Below are 15,000 nucleotides of genomic sequence, written 5' to 3' on the forward strand. Positions count from 1 at the left end.
AAACACACACACACACACACACAACCACCACCCCCATCACGGCCCACCACTCTATACAGCCCCCTCCCGTTAAACCGGCGACGCCTATTGTACAAACATACAGGTCTACATTATTTACATCTGAAAGTGCATAGATATCCCTTCGCAGTGGGGTCGGCCTACGCACAAGCGGAGGGACCATCCCCTACCGTGGTGGTTAAAAAAAGGGGTGACAGTACTCATGGTTACCCTGCCTGGTAGTGACACCCACACGTGGTTAGATGAGTTAGTCGGACAGGTGTCACTCAAAGAGTCCGTCAGACGCACATGAGAGCAGGTGTGTGTTCCGCGGCCGTCCGCGGTGCGTTCTCAGGCGTATTGTTCCGCTCGCCGTACTGCGTTAAATAAATAGGACGTTTGTATTGTCTCGGAGTATAGTTTACGCTGGGATGTGTATCCTCTACATACATGGGGGTTACAATTAAATATACAGACTTTAAATGCGGTTTAGTATGTTACTTTTCTCTTTTTGACCTAAAGCCCTTTGGGAAACCGTGAATGTGTAACTAATCTACGACTAACGGTGAGCGATGAGCGATAAACGGCGATCCACTGGGCGCGTGGGACCCAGTGGTTACCATGCTCAGTGGTCTCCGCTTGCAAAGCGAAACTATTAATTAATGCGTGTGCGTGTGTGTGTGTGTGCGTGTTTGTGGCCAAGTGTGAGACTGATCGTGGGGCCCTCTCTCACGTAGAGTGAGTCAGGGGTGGGGGACGTGACACATCACAAACCTTGGTGGGCACGTTGCTGAGAAACGACCACACAAAAATAACAGTTAAAAAAAACAACGGTGACCACAAACACATATGAAACCAAACGATAAAGAAATAAAATAGTCAAGTCAACAGTGCACGCACTCATAGCAGTGCCTCGGTATAGCAGGACAGGACAGAGCAAACCATCTCATATCATTAGTGGGACGTCCCGACTCAAAACACAGAATGGCTCCGGACAGACACGCAAATCGGGGGTGGTGGGGAGTGTAGGGGTTCATTCCTGTCTACTTAAAAATGGGGTTGAACCAAACAATACATGTGTTAAAAGACAGCCTCAGCCAAACTCGATTGGTTCCTTGTTTAAAAAAAAGCAGTCCAGTTCATTCTGGCCATTCTGGTTCAAACAGCAGCTAGCCTCCAAAAAAATGCGAAAAATGGCGTCTTGAGAATAGGGCCTCAATGGACTGGGGGCGCACTCACACTAGGCAAAGTGTCCCTGTACCGTACTCAAGTACGATTGCCCCTGTACGTTTCAGGTGTGCTCTTGCTCCCTGTACGATTGCATCTGTACTGTGGCCTGAACACACCTCTCCGAAGTGTACTGAGGCCACGGAGTTGAACTGTACTTGAGTACGGATGGCGTGCTCACACTGGCCACACGATCTAGACTTTAGGGGGCAAAACGTACTCTGGCAACGGTACAGACGGCCTAGTGTGAGAGCCCCCTGAATCAACTGGGCCAGGTGTCATCATCATATACAAATAAAACGTGACATAGCTCCATCCAATGTGTATGGCAAATCATTCCCTTTAAAAAAACAAAAGTGCCCTCTTATTTTAAATAAAGCAACAACACACATAGTTTAAAAACAAACTCTGAACCATTGTAATCCTTGTTCACTTTTCACATCAGTTATTATTAAATAACGATTAATAAATAAATCTTTACAATGAATGTAATAGTGTGGTCTACATTAGACGGTAGACGAAGCCAGTTTTAGCAGCGCTGCTGGAATTGTAATTGTGCCCCGGCCTGACCTGAGTTCTAAGTTTGACTTGCTCAACATTCTCCTGCAGAACTTGTATTTCCATCCCGGGCAGACTCAGCCCTCAAAAGACCACACACACCATTGTTCCTATAGGCCGTTGGAAGTCTAGTAGAACTGTAGAACCCACCATTGATAAACAAAGAAGGAATTGTATTGATAAAAAAATAAAAAAGGAATGAGTTACCTCTTTTTAATCTTTTTAATAAAATGTGTTTTTAGGTCTACGGTGGGCACTCTACCCTGGGACACCATAGCCATTAATGAGCTTTATAGCTGAATGCCAGTCCCTAATTCATGTTCTGGTTGTTCTGGGATGATTCATGTTTTTCCCTTTCTTTATCCACTGCCAAAGAACGATGGATTGAAGTATTTGTGTTCGCTGGCCAAACGGGCCACAACAGATATTGTGTTGTGTTGTCAAAGGAAAACATTAAAAACGGTTAGAACTGTGGCTAGTTCCCCTGTGGCGTCTGCGATGGTGACTTTGGAGCTGGTACCACGGTGGTTCTGGTTGGATCCGCGGCGGTCGGATGGGTTAGCTCGTTCATTATGTCCCGCGGGTTTCAAAGCCCTTCCCTCACCGGGGGAGGGGGGGGGGAGGGGGGGAGGGGGGATGGGAAGGAGGCGTTCCCTCATCAGACTGCCTTTGTTTGTACTGGCGCTCGTTCAGGTGTGCAAAACACGACGGAGGGGCGATACTATCGTCTCGATGAGCAGGATGCACCGCGCGTTAAGAGGGGGGAAACAACACACAAAAACAAAACCTCACTCGCAGGCCAGCGGATGAACCGCCACACCCTGTTTGGGTTGTGTCATCGAACTAAGGGGGCGGGCTTTTTCCACAGTGGATATACATTGCAGAGGGGGGCGGAGGGGGGGGAGTGGTCTTGGCAGGAATGAACTTGAACCACAGAAGGACGGCTCGTGCAAGCAGCACTTCATTCAAATAAATAAAAAAAAGAATAAACTCAAGTAGTTCCAAGTGACTTCACGACGAGGAGTCTAGGAGTGCTTTGTGCAATAACCCCCCCGGTGGCATGGAGCATGGACCTTAAGGACGGTGTTGCGTGTCTCTGTGTGTGTGTGTGTGTGTGTGGCTGTGTGTGTGTGTGTGTGTGTGCGCGTGTGTCTACGTGTGCGTGTCTAGATATGATGCATAGGTAGTAGCACAAGTGACTTCTGAGAGCGATAGTAGTTCCCCTTTTGTAAAAATGTGATATTATTTGGTCATGCTTCCTCTAAGTCATCCATGCCAACTACTTATCAATGCGAAACTAAAGTGGAGGCTCTGCGTCTCTCGTAGCTCCTCTGCGCTAAACACCGTGGTATAGTACGCCCCGTCTAATGGCTTGAGGAGAACCTGATACTCAAGTTTCTGCTGTGGTTAATCTTCGTAACTTTTCGTATATACGACAGGGTAGTATGTGTGCTTGTGTTTGTATACTTTTATATACAGCATATAGGGAGGGGGTGTTCCTGTGGGTGAGCAAGGCTGCTCACCTCCGTGGCAAGGCAAAGGGGGGAACCGAATGGACTCGCATGGAACACACACACACACACACACACACACACACACACACACACACACACACACACACACACACACACACACACACACACACACACACACACACACACACACACACACAGGGGAAACGGGACACGCGATATGAACATTCAGCGCCTGTGCACCTCCGGCGGGTGGCACTTCCTCCGTCGCCCCCCCGCCCCCCCCCCCCCCCCACCCCCACCCCCCTCCAGGTGTGACCTCCAAATCCCATGTTCTCTGTTCCAGACAGCAGCCAGTCAGTATCAGTCCCACGATGCAACACCCCCCCCATCCCCCCCATCCCCCCATCCCTCCCTCCCACCCCACTCCCCTCCCCACTCCCCTCCCAGAGGTCTGTATAAACCCCTGCCCCCCTCCCCCCTCAGTGGGGAGGCAGAAGGGGGGGCCCGGGCAGGGGCGGGGGCCGGTCAGTCCGGACAGTGGTAGCTGTTGATCCACAGCAGGTCGTCCAGCACGCCCCAGTGCAGGTAGAGGATGGAGCCCACCACCAGCACGTGCATGATCTGGTGGCTGTTGCACCAGTAGTCGAAGAGGCCCGGGCTGAAGCGCTCGGGGATGCGCGTGATGTTGATGATCCCGCCCAGCACGGCCAGCGCGTCCATGGTGAGGAAGTGGCGCAGCGAGGTGGGGCTGCCGCCGCCCACGCCCGCCCAGCGCAGCAGGAAGAAGGTGAAGCGAAAGAGCAGCTGCCAGGCGAAGGAGCGCAAGCGGCGCACGCTGCTGCTGGCCGTGACGGCGCAGTAGATGGCGTAGCTGGAGAGCAGGATGTAGGTGATGAGCGCCAGGGTGCGCGTGAAGGGGTAGCACAGCAGCGTGCTGTACACGATGGGGATGGCGCCTGGAGGGGGGGGTGGGAGGGGGGGGGGGGGTGGGAGGGGGGGGGGGGAGGTGGAGGGGAGGAGGGGGGGGGGAGGGAGGGAGAGAGAGGGAGAGACCAGAGAGAGAGAGAGGCAGAGGCAGAGAGAGAGAGACCAGAGAGAGGCAGAGAGAGAGAGAGAGGGGGAGACAGAGAGAGGGAGGGATGGGGAGAGAGCGAGAGAGAGCGAGAGAGAGCGAGAGCGAGAGAAAAAGGGGAGAAGAGAAAGAGATAGAGAAGGAGCGAGAGAGAGAAGGAGTGAGACAGACAGAGAGAGACAGACAAAGAGAGAGACAGACAGACAGACAGACAGAGAGAGAGACAGAGACAGAGACGGAGAGGAGAGAGAGAGACGGAGAATCAAAAGTCAACTCACAGTAAGATAAATAACGCTAGCTCCATGGTTTGAAGGATTTGGGTTTTTCAATCCAAAAGGCTTTTCATGCAAGCTTTTGCCCTGCGGTTCCCCTTTCCTGAGACTGGCAAGATAGCAGGATTAGTCTGGGTGGTGATAAGGGTGTTTGGCTCTCTGTTGAAACAGCAGTCCTTGAGCAAGATGCCTCACCCTTACTTGCTCGCTTACTTGAGGAATTCATGTCATGTCCCTTTCGATAAAAGTGCCTGCTAGTAAAATGGTAGAACGGATATCTTAAATCCGGCATAACCACTTTTGGATCGGACTGAACCGAAGAACCGGAGCGAGTCTGACGAGGTGACACGGAGACGGATAAAGTCCTGTCACATTCCATCCCCGCCCGGGGGCAGAGAGCCGACAGGTTTAACCATGAAGCACTTTTGTTCAGGTGGCTGACGGGTCGACAGGGAGGACCACAGAGCGAACCGGCTAGACAGGTAAACCTACGCTCGCACCAACAAAATATTTCCTCACAAATCCCTAAATCTTTACGATTTGCATTTTGCGAATGGGCCCGGTTCATTTACATATGTTATAGGATGCGGTGAGAGTGGTTTTTTTTTGTATATTATATCCCCGGCCTCAACAGGGTCAGGGATATAACACGAGCCACATCTCATGCCTAAGTTCATCTACTAAAAACGGAAAGCCTAAAGGAACTCTGGACCGCAGAGTCGCTCACCAGCTGCCACAAAAGACTCACGACTCACTTGTTCAGAACATCCTTGCTGTACCCACAGAGATATATTGTCGTTTCTCTTTCTTCTGATAAATGTACTGATTGTAAGTCGCTTTGGATAAAAGCGTCTGCTGAACGCCCCCAAAACGTAAGTCGTAAACGGAGAGAGAGCCGGGCGGCGTACCCAGTGTGTTGACCATACATATCCCACACATGTCCAGCTTCAGCAGGGTGTGGTAGACGGGCTCTCCGCCCTCGTGGTTCATGAAGAGGTGGTACACCACGGAGCCCAGCTGGGGGGACAGGCAGGCCAGGAAGTGGACCACGCCCAGCCAGGTGACGCTGATCTGGGACCAGGGGATGTTGAGGGGCATGAGCACCAGGAAGCAGACCAGTGGGATGCCTGCGGAGAGGAGCGAGAGAGAGAGAGAGAGAGAGAGAGAGAGAGAGAGAGGCAGAGAGAGGCAGAGAGACATCTGCTTTTAATGTTTGCAATTTCCCTATTCAAGACTGTCTAGCCTGTGTGATTTTTGTATGCATTTCCAAGTGAAATAGGGAGTTTGCGTGTGCGAATGATTGAAGGAGGGATCAATCAGAACAGGGTTAGGGTGGCATAGGTCCTGGAGATTTTGAGTTGTAAAGTGGCACTTTTAGTTACACTAACACAGGGGTCGGCAACCCGCGGCTCTAGAGCCGCATGCGGCTCTTTAACGCCGCCTAGTGGCTCCCTGGAGCTTTTTCAAAAATGTTTGAAAATGGAAAAAGATGGGGTTTCTCAAGCCAGGTGGCGCATTAGACCAGGGGCTCATCTCCTGTTTCCAAAATGCATCACAAACTCTAGTATAATTTACTACACGCTTACTATCACAAACTCAAACGCGGGAAAATATAACGGCGCCGGGACGTGCTCTCGCTACAGGTCCACGGCACGCTCGTCTCCGGTGCGCGTCGCGGCAGCCGGGGCGGCGGCGTTGACGGCAGACGGCTGGTACGCGTCCGCCTACCGCCGTACCAAGGCGGGTAGCTCGGAGGAAGATTTGGATTATTACAACAACAACAACACCAACTATTTCGACGCTCTGATGTCACGATCAACCCAAAACGTGTCATCGCTCACCCAAGTTGTTTCTATTATCATTGCTACATTGTCTCCAGCATATGGCGCGATTATGGACAGTATATTTGATTAAACACTCAGCTTCTGGTTAGTTCAATTTTGAGAATAGATTAACGGCGATATTTTTTTTATCGCCCGATAAGAGTCTCGCGTTAACGCAGCACGTTAACGCCGATAACGGCCCACCACTACGCAAAATATTATGCTCCTGTGCCACCACGCTGAGCAAAAAAGACTGATGGACAACCACATAAGCCACATTTTACAAACAAACAACAGCCATGCGTGCGCCAATTGAGACGATCAAAAGGGTTAAAACAGCGCCACCTATACGCCTGGAACATGAAGTAGCGTGTTGAGTCGTATTGAGATGGATCCGTGTGGACGCAAATGTTCTTGAAACGATGCCAGGGAAAACGGAGAAAAAAAAGATCGTTTTGGTACGTGTGGACTTGGCCTAAATCATGAAGGCTCATTATGTATTTGTAGTTAATTTAGTCATTTTGATAAGCTAATATAGCTACTATAGATACATACAGCATGCGTTGCCTTCATTATAAGGGTTATATAAGGCTTTTAATTTTTTGCGGCTCCAGACATATTTGTTTTTGTTTTTTTGGTCCAATATGGCTCTTTCAACATTTTGGGTTGCCGACCCCTGCACTAACACATTATTATTGTTAATATGTCACATGAAAGCAGGAGTAATTAGGTGATGGGCACACAATGTAATCAGCAATGTCTCTGAGGAGGCTTAGAAACGGGCGGCCAAGGTCCGATAACGGCTGATGTTATCCTTAAGTACCAGAAACTCACACACAGGTCTGAATGGATGGATGATGACCTGTGTGTCCTGTTTGCTGCTGGGTTTTGATTGCAGCTTGGCGAGTCTTTCACTGAGCACCTAATGTGCTGAAGTGCAGCTCCTTTCAAATCCATTTGCCTTGCTTACAGATATGTTTTCTTTTTTTTTTTACAGAGGCTTTAATGGAACTTATTTTGTCCGTTGTACATTTCACCGGTTAACCTGTATGTATGCATAATAAACGGCAGAATAAATAAATGATAAGAACATCACAACACTCAGACCGGATTCTCTTCAGCGTGTGTGTGTGTGTGTGTGCCTGGGCTTGTCTCTGATAATGAGACACAGCATTCGGTGGAAACGCTAATGCACACATAACATAACGCAGCTGAGCTCCTATGAGTTGTGTGTGTGTGTGTGTGTGTGTGTGTGTGTGTGTGTGTGTGTGTGTGTGTGTGTGTGTGTGTGTGCGGGAATGGACTTAGTGCTTGGCGTGCAAAATAGGGTCCTTGAAATACAACACGACAAGGCGAAAAAACACAACACACGCGCACACACACGCACATGACCGTGTGTCCATAGACACCATCGCATCCCACCTGTGTCTCCTGCAACGCCCTGTCAACCCAATGTCATTGGTTGTTTTTTTTCGTCAGCCAGGTGAAACAGTGCATGTCCATCCAACACATCTATTTTAAGTATTATCTGCACGACCCCCCCCCCCCACACACACACACACACACACACACACACACACACACACACACACACACACACACACACACACACACACACACACACACACACACACAGCTGTTGTCCCGGACAGAGCCTCTCCACGGGGGCCTCTGCCAAGTCATTCACAAGCTCCTCGCATGCTGCCATGAGTTTGTGCTGGGTGGGGGTGGGGGGGGGGGGGGCTGGGGGCTGGGGGTCTAGTGGAGCTGAGGGTAGTGGGGCTAGGGGGGACTGGCAGGGGTATTTTGGGACTCATTTGGAGTGGGGCAGCCTGGGTTACAGTATGAGTACAGTACAGTACTAGTCCCCCATTGTCGACTTACTTTCCCCTTGAGCCACTCAGTACTCTCTCCCCGAGCGAGCGTATTTGCATACAGTCGCCGTGTTACGGTGATTGCTCTCAGGCTGTGGCAGGTCAACATGCGATTGTTAACCTAAAGTTGATGTTTGTTCGACCACAACAAACTGTTTACAAGTGTGTATCTAAGCCATCTTTTTCAAAAGTCAACAAAGCAAAATCATACACAAACAAGCACAAATAAACCCACAAACATATGATCATGATCTTTACTGAGTTGTTATTAAATAGTACTATCACAATTATTATATTATTATATATTATTATAGCCTATCAGTGTTATCTGTGAATATGTTATTATAGGTGTAAAAAACCACATGAGAAGCCCTTCTCCTCTAACATCATGACCTCCCGTCAGCGGTTACTCACCGTGAGTGTAGATGTTCCCCAGCTCATTGTGGAGGTAAAACAGACTCCTCACACACTCGGGCAGGGAGGAGACTGGCCGGTACCCGGTGAGGACGTATCTGTTGAACTGCAGGTGAGGAGGAGAGCTGGCCCAGTCCAGCAGCCTGGGTCCGCTCAGGAACGCCATGGCGACCATCACGGTCAAAACGATGCCCCAAAACACGTAGAAAAAAGACTGTACACCTATATACAAATTCAGGAGGAATATTGCGATTAAAAACGTACTGGGCACCATTGGTGCTGCCGGTGGTGACCGATGTGTTTGTATTGTGCAGTTAGCCACATAGCCCGCTGTGGGGGCTACGGTGCGGGGCTAGCGGTCGGGGGAGCCCTCCGACGCCGCTGCGTGGTCACCGCTGCCCGGCGACGGCGTCGCTGTCGCTCGCTGACCGCTGGTCGAGTCGGAGAACCGCACGCGTGTCATCCGCGGGGGTCGACGAAAACACGGCCAACCCCGTGCATGGTGCGGGTCCGTGAGGGTCATCACATTTGGCATCGAGCATCAGTGGTCTTTATAAGCTGCGGCAGGCAGGAGAAGAATGAGGAGGAGGAGGAGGAGGAGGAGAAGGAGGAGGAGGAGAAGGAGAAGCTGGGGGGTGTTTAGCAAACCAAATGAGCCTCATGGTGGCGGACGAGTCCCGCCTCAGCGACCCCGAGAGCGGGCGGCGACCCGGACGTGTCCATCGACGGCTGCGGGACCATCCCGCATCGGATCCATGCAAGTGCCGAGCCGGGGAGGGAGAGGGGAGAGGGGAGAGGGGTGTGGGGGGCGTCCGGGGTTAACAGCGTGCTACCTGCCTCCGATCACCCACCCCTCACAACTGATGCTGCATACATCAAGTGTTGAATAACCCTTCTCTGTGGATGCCAGCGGTGGTCTACGCGTGGAGGTCAAGAAGACCACTCTGCCTGGAGACCGATCCGTGGTCGTGTGTTCATATCCATCAGATCCAGTCCGCGGTGACTGCGGGTTAAAAAAAACGCGGGTTAGACCAGTTGCTTGGATGCTGGAGGACGGACGACCGGACGGCGGCGGCGGTCGGGGTGACCGGGCGGTGCTAGCGGTAGCAGCCGGCTAGCAGCAGCAGCCGTCCTGGGCATGCCCTCGCTGAGCGCCGAGGCTGAGATTTGAGCCGGCAGATTCCAGACAATGCCCGACGGATCGGATCGGTCTATGTAATATCCTACCAAGTCCAGTGTGCTTTTTAAAAAAAATAAAACGGTAGACCGCTTCCCACCACTGTTTCCATTGTGTATTTATTTCCAGGACATATCGCGTCTCGCTCGTCGGACCCGGCCTCTCGGTACCAGGAGCCCGCAGCGCTGTAGAGAGCGCCGGTGCGGTGTGTGGGAGCGACACCACCGGAGGTTGTGACGTGGTGTGGCTCTCCTGACGGGAGAGGCTGCGGAGGGAGCGGGCTGGCGAATGGAAGAGGTTGAACGAGGAGACTCGCCCAGGATCACGCCACTCGTGTTGTGATGTCCCCCCCCCCTGCCCGCCTGCCCGCCTGCTTGCACCCTTCACGGCGACGCGCTCTCTTCCATACGTCCACTGAGGGTCTGAATTAGGGCTATGTTTGGTTTGCAGGAATATATATTATACTTCTCTTCGACTTTTGAACAAAGAACGAAACAAATGCTTCAGTGACACTAAAACATAATTAATTATTATATGTCATTATTTTTATTATAATTATTATTATTATTATTATGTCAGGCTGTTAAAAACTACCACTATCACTGGCATATATTAAAGAAGTGCTATATTTCATAAGAACCCCTAGAAGTGCTATATTTCAGATCCTCCTAGCGTTGTTCTGAACAATAAATAGTGAAAGCATGTAAAGCATGTAACAACTATAGTAAAGCAACACTAATGTTTCACAGACAAATATACCATGAGTGCTTCTATATACTGAATATGCATCTGCAACAGGCCTCCACTCATGTCATACAATCTAATCATACATTCTAATCGTATTCAATTCATCAAGGCCTACACAATCTGACCACAAGCCACCACTTCAGAAAAACGACAGCTCACTCGACACTCGTCAACTGGAAGGCCAACAAACATCTGCCTTTTTGGTTTGCATTTTTTTTTGTCGCAGCCCCGTCAAAGGAACCACTAGCCCCTCCTCTTGTTCTCGATAGAGTATGAATTCAGTTTTCCTCTGTTCCCCCCCAGACCGCAGACACCTCATAACCACACACTCGTCAACAACGGGTTTCTCGTCAAGTATTAAACGAGCAAGCGAACCGATGCTTCTGCACTTCATCATTTCGCATCTGAGGCGGGTGGAACAACAGGTTGGAGGACCCCAGTGAGTCAAGTGTTCCGTCTGTTCTTTGCATTTTGTTAACATCTTATTACGACTGTGTGATTTAGTTTTTACCTCTCACTGATGGTAGATAACTATGTACCCGATGGTGTATAACTGTGCTTTGTGAAATTAACCAGGGAAACTTTGTTAGGACAGAAATGTACATTCTAATGTCATCCTTTTGATCCTTTTTTAATATTTGTATTAATATAACAATCACTCTCATCGTCTTTCAGGATAAACCAAAGCGGTCAAATCGGCCAAACAGACACAGTATGCGCAGTATGTCCAACAACATCTGCCTCTGCGTCGGTGTGCTGCTGTCTCTGCTCCAGTGTAGCCGTCAGTCATGCGATGCAGGCACAGCCAGCCAGTGCAAGAAAGCAGACTTCCCCCCGGGAATCAACCTGGCCGGGGAAGGCTTCGACATCACCAAGATGGCCCGCAAAGGGGCCTTCGTCATCGACCTGAACCGCTGGGAGGACAGGAACAAAACGTGCACCCTGTGCACCAACCCCTTCATGGAGGGCAAGAAGCAGAAGCTGCCCCTGTCGGTGACGGACTGGAGGCCCAACCAGAACTGCAAGATGAAGCTGTCCAGCAGCATGTATCGCTCCAGCGAGGCCCTGGTCAGCTCCAGCTCCTCCTCGCTGACCAACGACTGGAAGGTGGATCTGGATTTTGCGACGGTGAACTCGGCCTCCGTGATGATGGCCGGGAGCAATTCCAAACTGGCCGAATACTCCATGGAGAAGACCAAGAGCGACAAGTTCAGCTTCACCAGTCAGAGCATCTCCTGCGAGTACTACAGGTAGGGTTGGTCCATGAAGACATCTTTCTCTGCACTCCATCAGTTCAATTCAATTCAATTGTATTTGTATTGCCCTTAATCACCATTAAAGTCCCAAAGGGCTTAACAGGCCAAGTATTTATGACACTCCCCTGACCCAAGGGGGGCATGTGTCTCAGGAGGTAGAGCAGGTTGGCTGGTAACTGGAAGGTTGCTGGTTCGATCCCCGGCTCCTCCTAGCTGAGTGTGGAGGTGTCCCTGAGCCTCTAACCCTGACTGCTCCTGACGAGCTGGCTGTCGCCCTGCGTGGTTGACACCGCCGTCGGTGTGTGAATGTGTGTATGAATGGGTGAACGTTAGGCAATATTGTACAGCGCTTTGAGTTGTCACTGGCTAGAAAAGCGCTGCATCAGTGCAGTCCATTTACTATGTAATGGACAAAGATGTAGGTACACGTTTGAATGTAGGCATGTGGTTACTTACAGGTCTTTAAAGACCACCTACACTGTGGATTCAATATTGATTCACTGCTGATGACGTGATGTTTTTGTGTCCAACGGGGGGGGGTAGCTTTCGGCTCGTACACAAGCCGAGGTTACACAAGGAGTTCTACGCAGCGCTGAAAGACCTTCCCAAGACCTTCTCCCCTGAGAACAAGCAGCGCTTCTACAAACTGATCAGCACCTACGGCACCCATTACATCACTCAGGTAAAGATAGGACTATTGCCTTTTGAATCAGGAAGCCATGAATTAATCCTCTTTCAAGTATATATTCAATCATCAACTCAAACTTAAAATTGCATTGCCGTATTATTTTTTTCCGTGCTATCCGATGATGCTGCCATGCGTTCTGATTGGGGCCGCCGTTCCTCCTGACCTGTTGACAGGTGAAACTGGGCGGGAGTGTGAAGGCGGTGACCAGCATCAGGCAGTGCGAGGCGAGCCTGCAGCCTGAGTGCGGACGAGGTGGCCATGTGCCTCGAGGCTGAGGCCTCTCTGACCGTCCCCAGCGTCAATTTGAAATCCGAATGGAAGCACTGCAAGAAGGACATCGAGAAATCTGACAGCAAGTCCAGTTTCTCCAGCATGTTCAAGGACAGGTGATCCCAGCCATCCATGGAGAGCTTATTATTATTATTATTATTATTATTATTATTATTATTAATATGACCATTTGCCCTGAGCCACATCCCCCCATTTGGCTGCATTTGGCTCAGGAGGTAGAAGCTAGTTCGACCCCCGGCTCCTCCTAGCTGAGTGTGGAGGTGTCCCTGAGCGAGACGCCCTCACCCTGACTGCTCCCTACGAGCTGACTGTCACCTTGCATGGCTGACACACTGCCGTCGGTGTGTGTGAATTTGTGCATGAAGGGGTGAAGGCAATATCGTAAAAGCGCTTTGAGTTGTCACTGGTTAGAAAAGTGCTGTAAAAACAAAAGTCCATTTACCATTTTCCAAATGTACCTTCCTCCACTAAAGGTTCACCGAGGTAGAAGGAGGAGAGACCACGGAACCAGAGCTGCTCTTCTCCGCGGGCAAGGACCCGTCCGCCTTCAAGGCCTGGCTGGACTCGGTGCCCCGGCTCCCCAACCTGGTGTCCTACTCCCTGAACGCCCTGCACGAGCTGCTGCCCAAAAAGGACAAGGACGGGAAGCGCAAGCACCTGCGCACGGCCATCTCGCACTACGTCCTGGAGCGGGCGCTGCTGCGGAACTGCTCCGAGCCGTGCAAGGCCGGCGTCCGGCGCTCCCAGAGCGAACCCTGCGCCTGCAGCTGCCAGGGGGACCGGGCCGTGACGCCCGACTGCTGCCCCTCGCGCCGGGGCATGGCCCGCGTGGTGATCACCGTCCAGAAGGCCACCGGGCTGTGGGGGGATCACAGCACCGCCACCGACGGCTTCGTGAGGCTCACCTTCGCCGGGACGGTCAAGACACAAACCCCCGTGTGGCCGAACAACAACAACCCGACGTGGGGCAGCGTCTTCGACCTGGGCGACCAGGACCTCTCCGCCGGGCGGACCCTGCGCCTGGAGGTGTGGGACCAGGACAGCGGATGGGACAACGACCTCCTGGGGGACTGTGAGAGGCTGGTGGGCCAGGGCGTGGAGGAGGACGTGTGCGCCCTGCAGCACGGCCGGCTGTACTTCAAGTGGGAGGTGAAGTGCGCGCCCAGTCTGGGCGGAGCCGACTGCACGCAGTACAAAGCCTCCCCGATGAGCCAGCAGCTGCAGAAGGCGTTCGTCTCGCGCCACAGCCAGCGCATGCCGCAGGCCCTCCTGAAGGAGAACGGGGTGTTTCCGGGGGTATCCGGGGGTGGGAATCAGTGAGTGGCGCATCCCCGGCTTCCCCGTTTTCCCCGGTACCGTGAGGTGTGACAGGCTGACGTTTTGTGCGTGATTACACCGCTGGCTAATAGTTCTGGTTGGCTGATGGGGTTGCAAAAGGCAAAGCAAAAACTGATAGATAACGCACGGGAAACTTTAGCAAACGCACATTTTCAAAAGTATTTTATTCCTTATCCATGTTTATGCTTGGTGCAATGAACAATTATTTAATATTTCTTTATAGAGGACATTACTTGTATATTTTTCTATTACTTACTGCTATATTAACTGCAACACCTGCTCAAACCACAGCATCAACAATGTTACATTTTTGTTTGTAATAGAATAGGATAGAATAGAATGAATGTATACACTTCAAAACTTGGTTTTGTCGTTGCCTACTGCATCTCAAACCAGCGTGTCTTTGCTGCTTTTGGGCATGCTTGTACCACCAATTCAGAATGTAGTATTCAGAGTGAATAAAGCATGTGACTCAGCAGCACCTTTTTCGGTTTTTATTTCAAATTGAGTTGGTGGAAACCGTGGCGAGCTTGATGAGTGAAGGAAGTGGTTGGGACTTCCTGTCAGCGCTAGATACTTCTAAAAACCCACGAGCAGAAAGAAGGACGCACATTGTTTTGGTGTACGCTTTATTCATCGCTGACAGATAGTCGGTCATCGAGTCAGACGTTCTGTGTTGTCGACATGACGTCGACATGACGTGTGTGAGCGTACGCTAGAGTATCATGCCGTGTGTGGACACTATGGGAAAGGCGACACATGGGAGACAACAGCCGGGGCGACACGAGGGA

General features: G+C 51.1%; 3 protein-coding genes across 3 annotated transcripts in view; 1 reads left to right on the forward strand and 2 right to left on the reverse strand.

Annotated features, from left to right (window-relative positions):
• Window positions 1-3,782: 3,782 nt before the first annotated feature.
• On the reverse strand, window positions 3,783-8,986 carry paqr4a (progestin and adipoQ receptor family member IVa; the record flags this gene model as incomplete). Its single annotated transcript, XM_084488721.1, has 3 exons — window positions 3,783-4,213; window positions 5,510-5,728; window positions 8,713-8,986. 3 exons carry the CDS (start codon window positions 8,984-8,986, stop codon window positions 3,783-3,785), a joined length of 924 nt encoding a protein of 307 aa, XP_084344847.1.
• Window positions 8,987-11,040: 2,054 nt separating this feature from the next.
• LOC311335121 (perforin-1-like) lies at window positions 11,041-14,654 on the forward strand. The gene is given in 7 exon segments (XM_084463402.1): window positions 11,041-11,075; window positions 11,312-11,886; window positions 12,436-12,574; window positions 12,754-12,815; window positions 12,817-12,966; window positions 13,345-14,188; window positions 14,191-14,654. Coding segments are annotated over 6 exon segments (1,773 nt in total). The 5' UTR covers window positions 11,041-11,075; window positions 11,312-11,350; the 3' UTR covers window positions 14,233-14,654.
• Window positions 14,655-14,923: 269 nt separating this feature from the next.
• LOC311399705 (uncharacterized protein) overlaps window positions 14,924-15,000 on the reverse strand; it is a gene marked incomplete at its 5' end in the record, with an annotated part of 16,790 nt that continues 16,713 nt past the window's right edge. Inside the window, one exon of the mRNA XM_084488808.1 lies at window positions 14,924-15,000. This exon is cut by the window's right edge and continues 167 nt beyond it.

The sequence above is a fragment of the Micromesistius poutassou genome (assembly GCF_964030765.1).
Source record: "Micromesistius poutassou genome assembly, chromosome: 1".
Classification (NCBI taxonomy): Eukaryota; Metazoa; Chordata; class Actinopteri; order Gadiformes; family Gadidae; genus Micromesistius; species Micromesistius poutassou.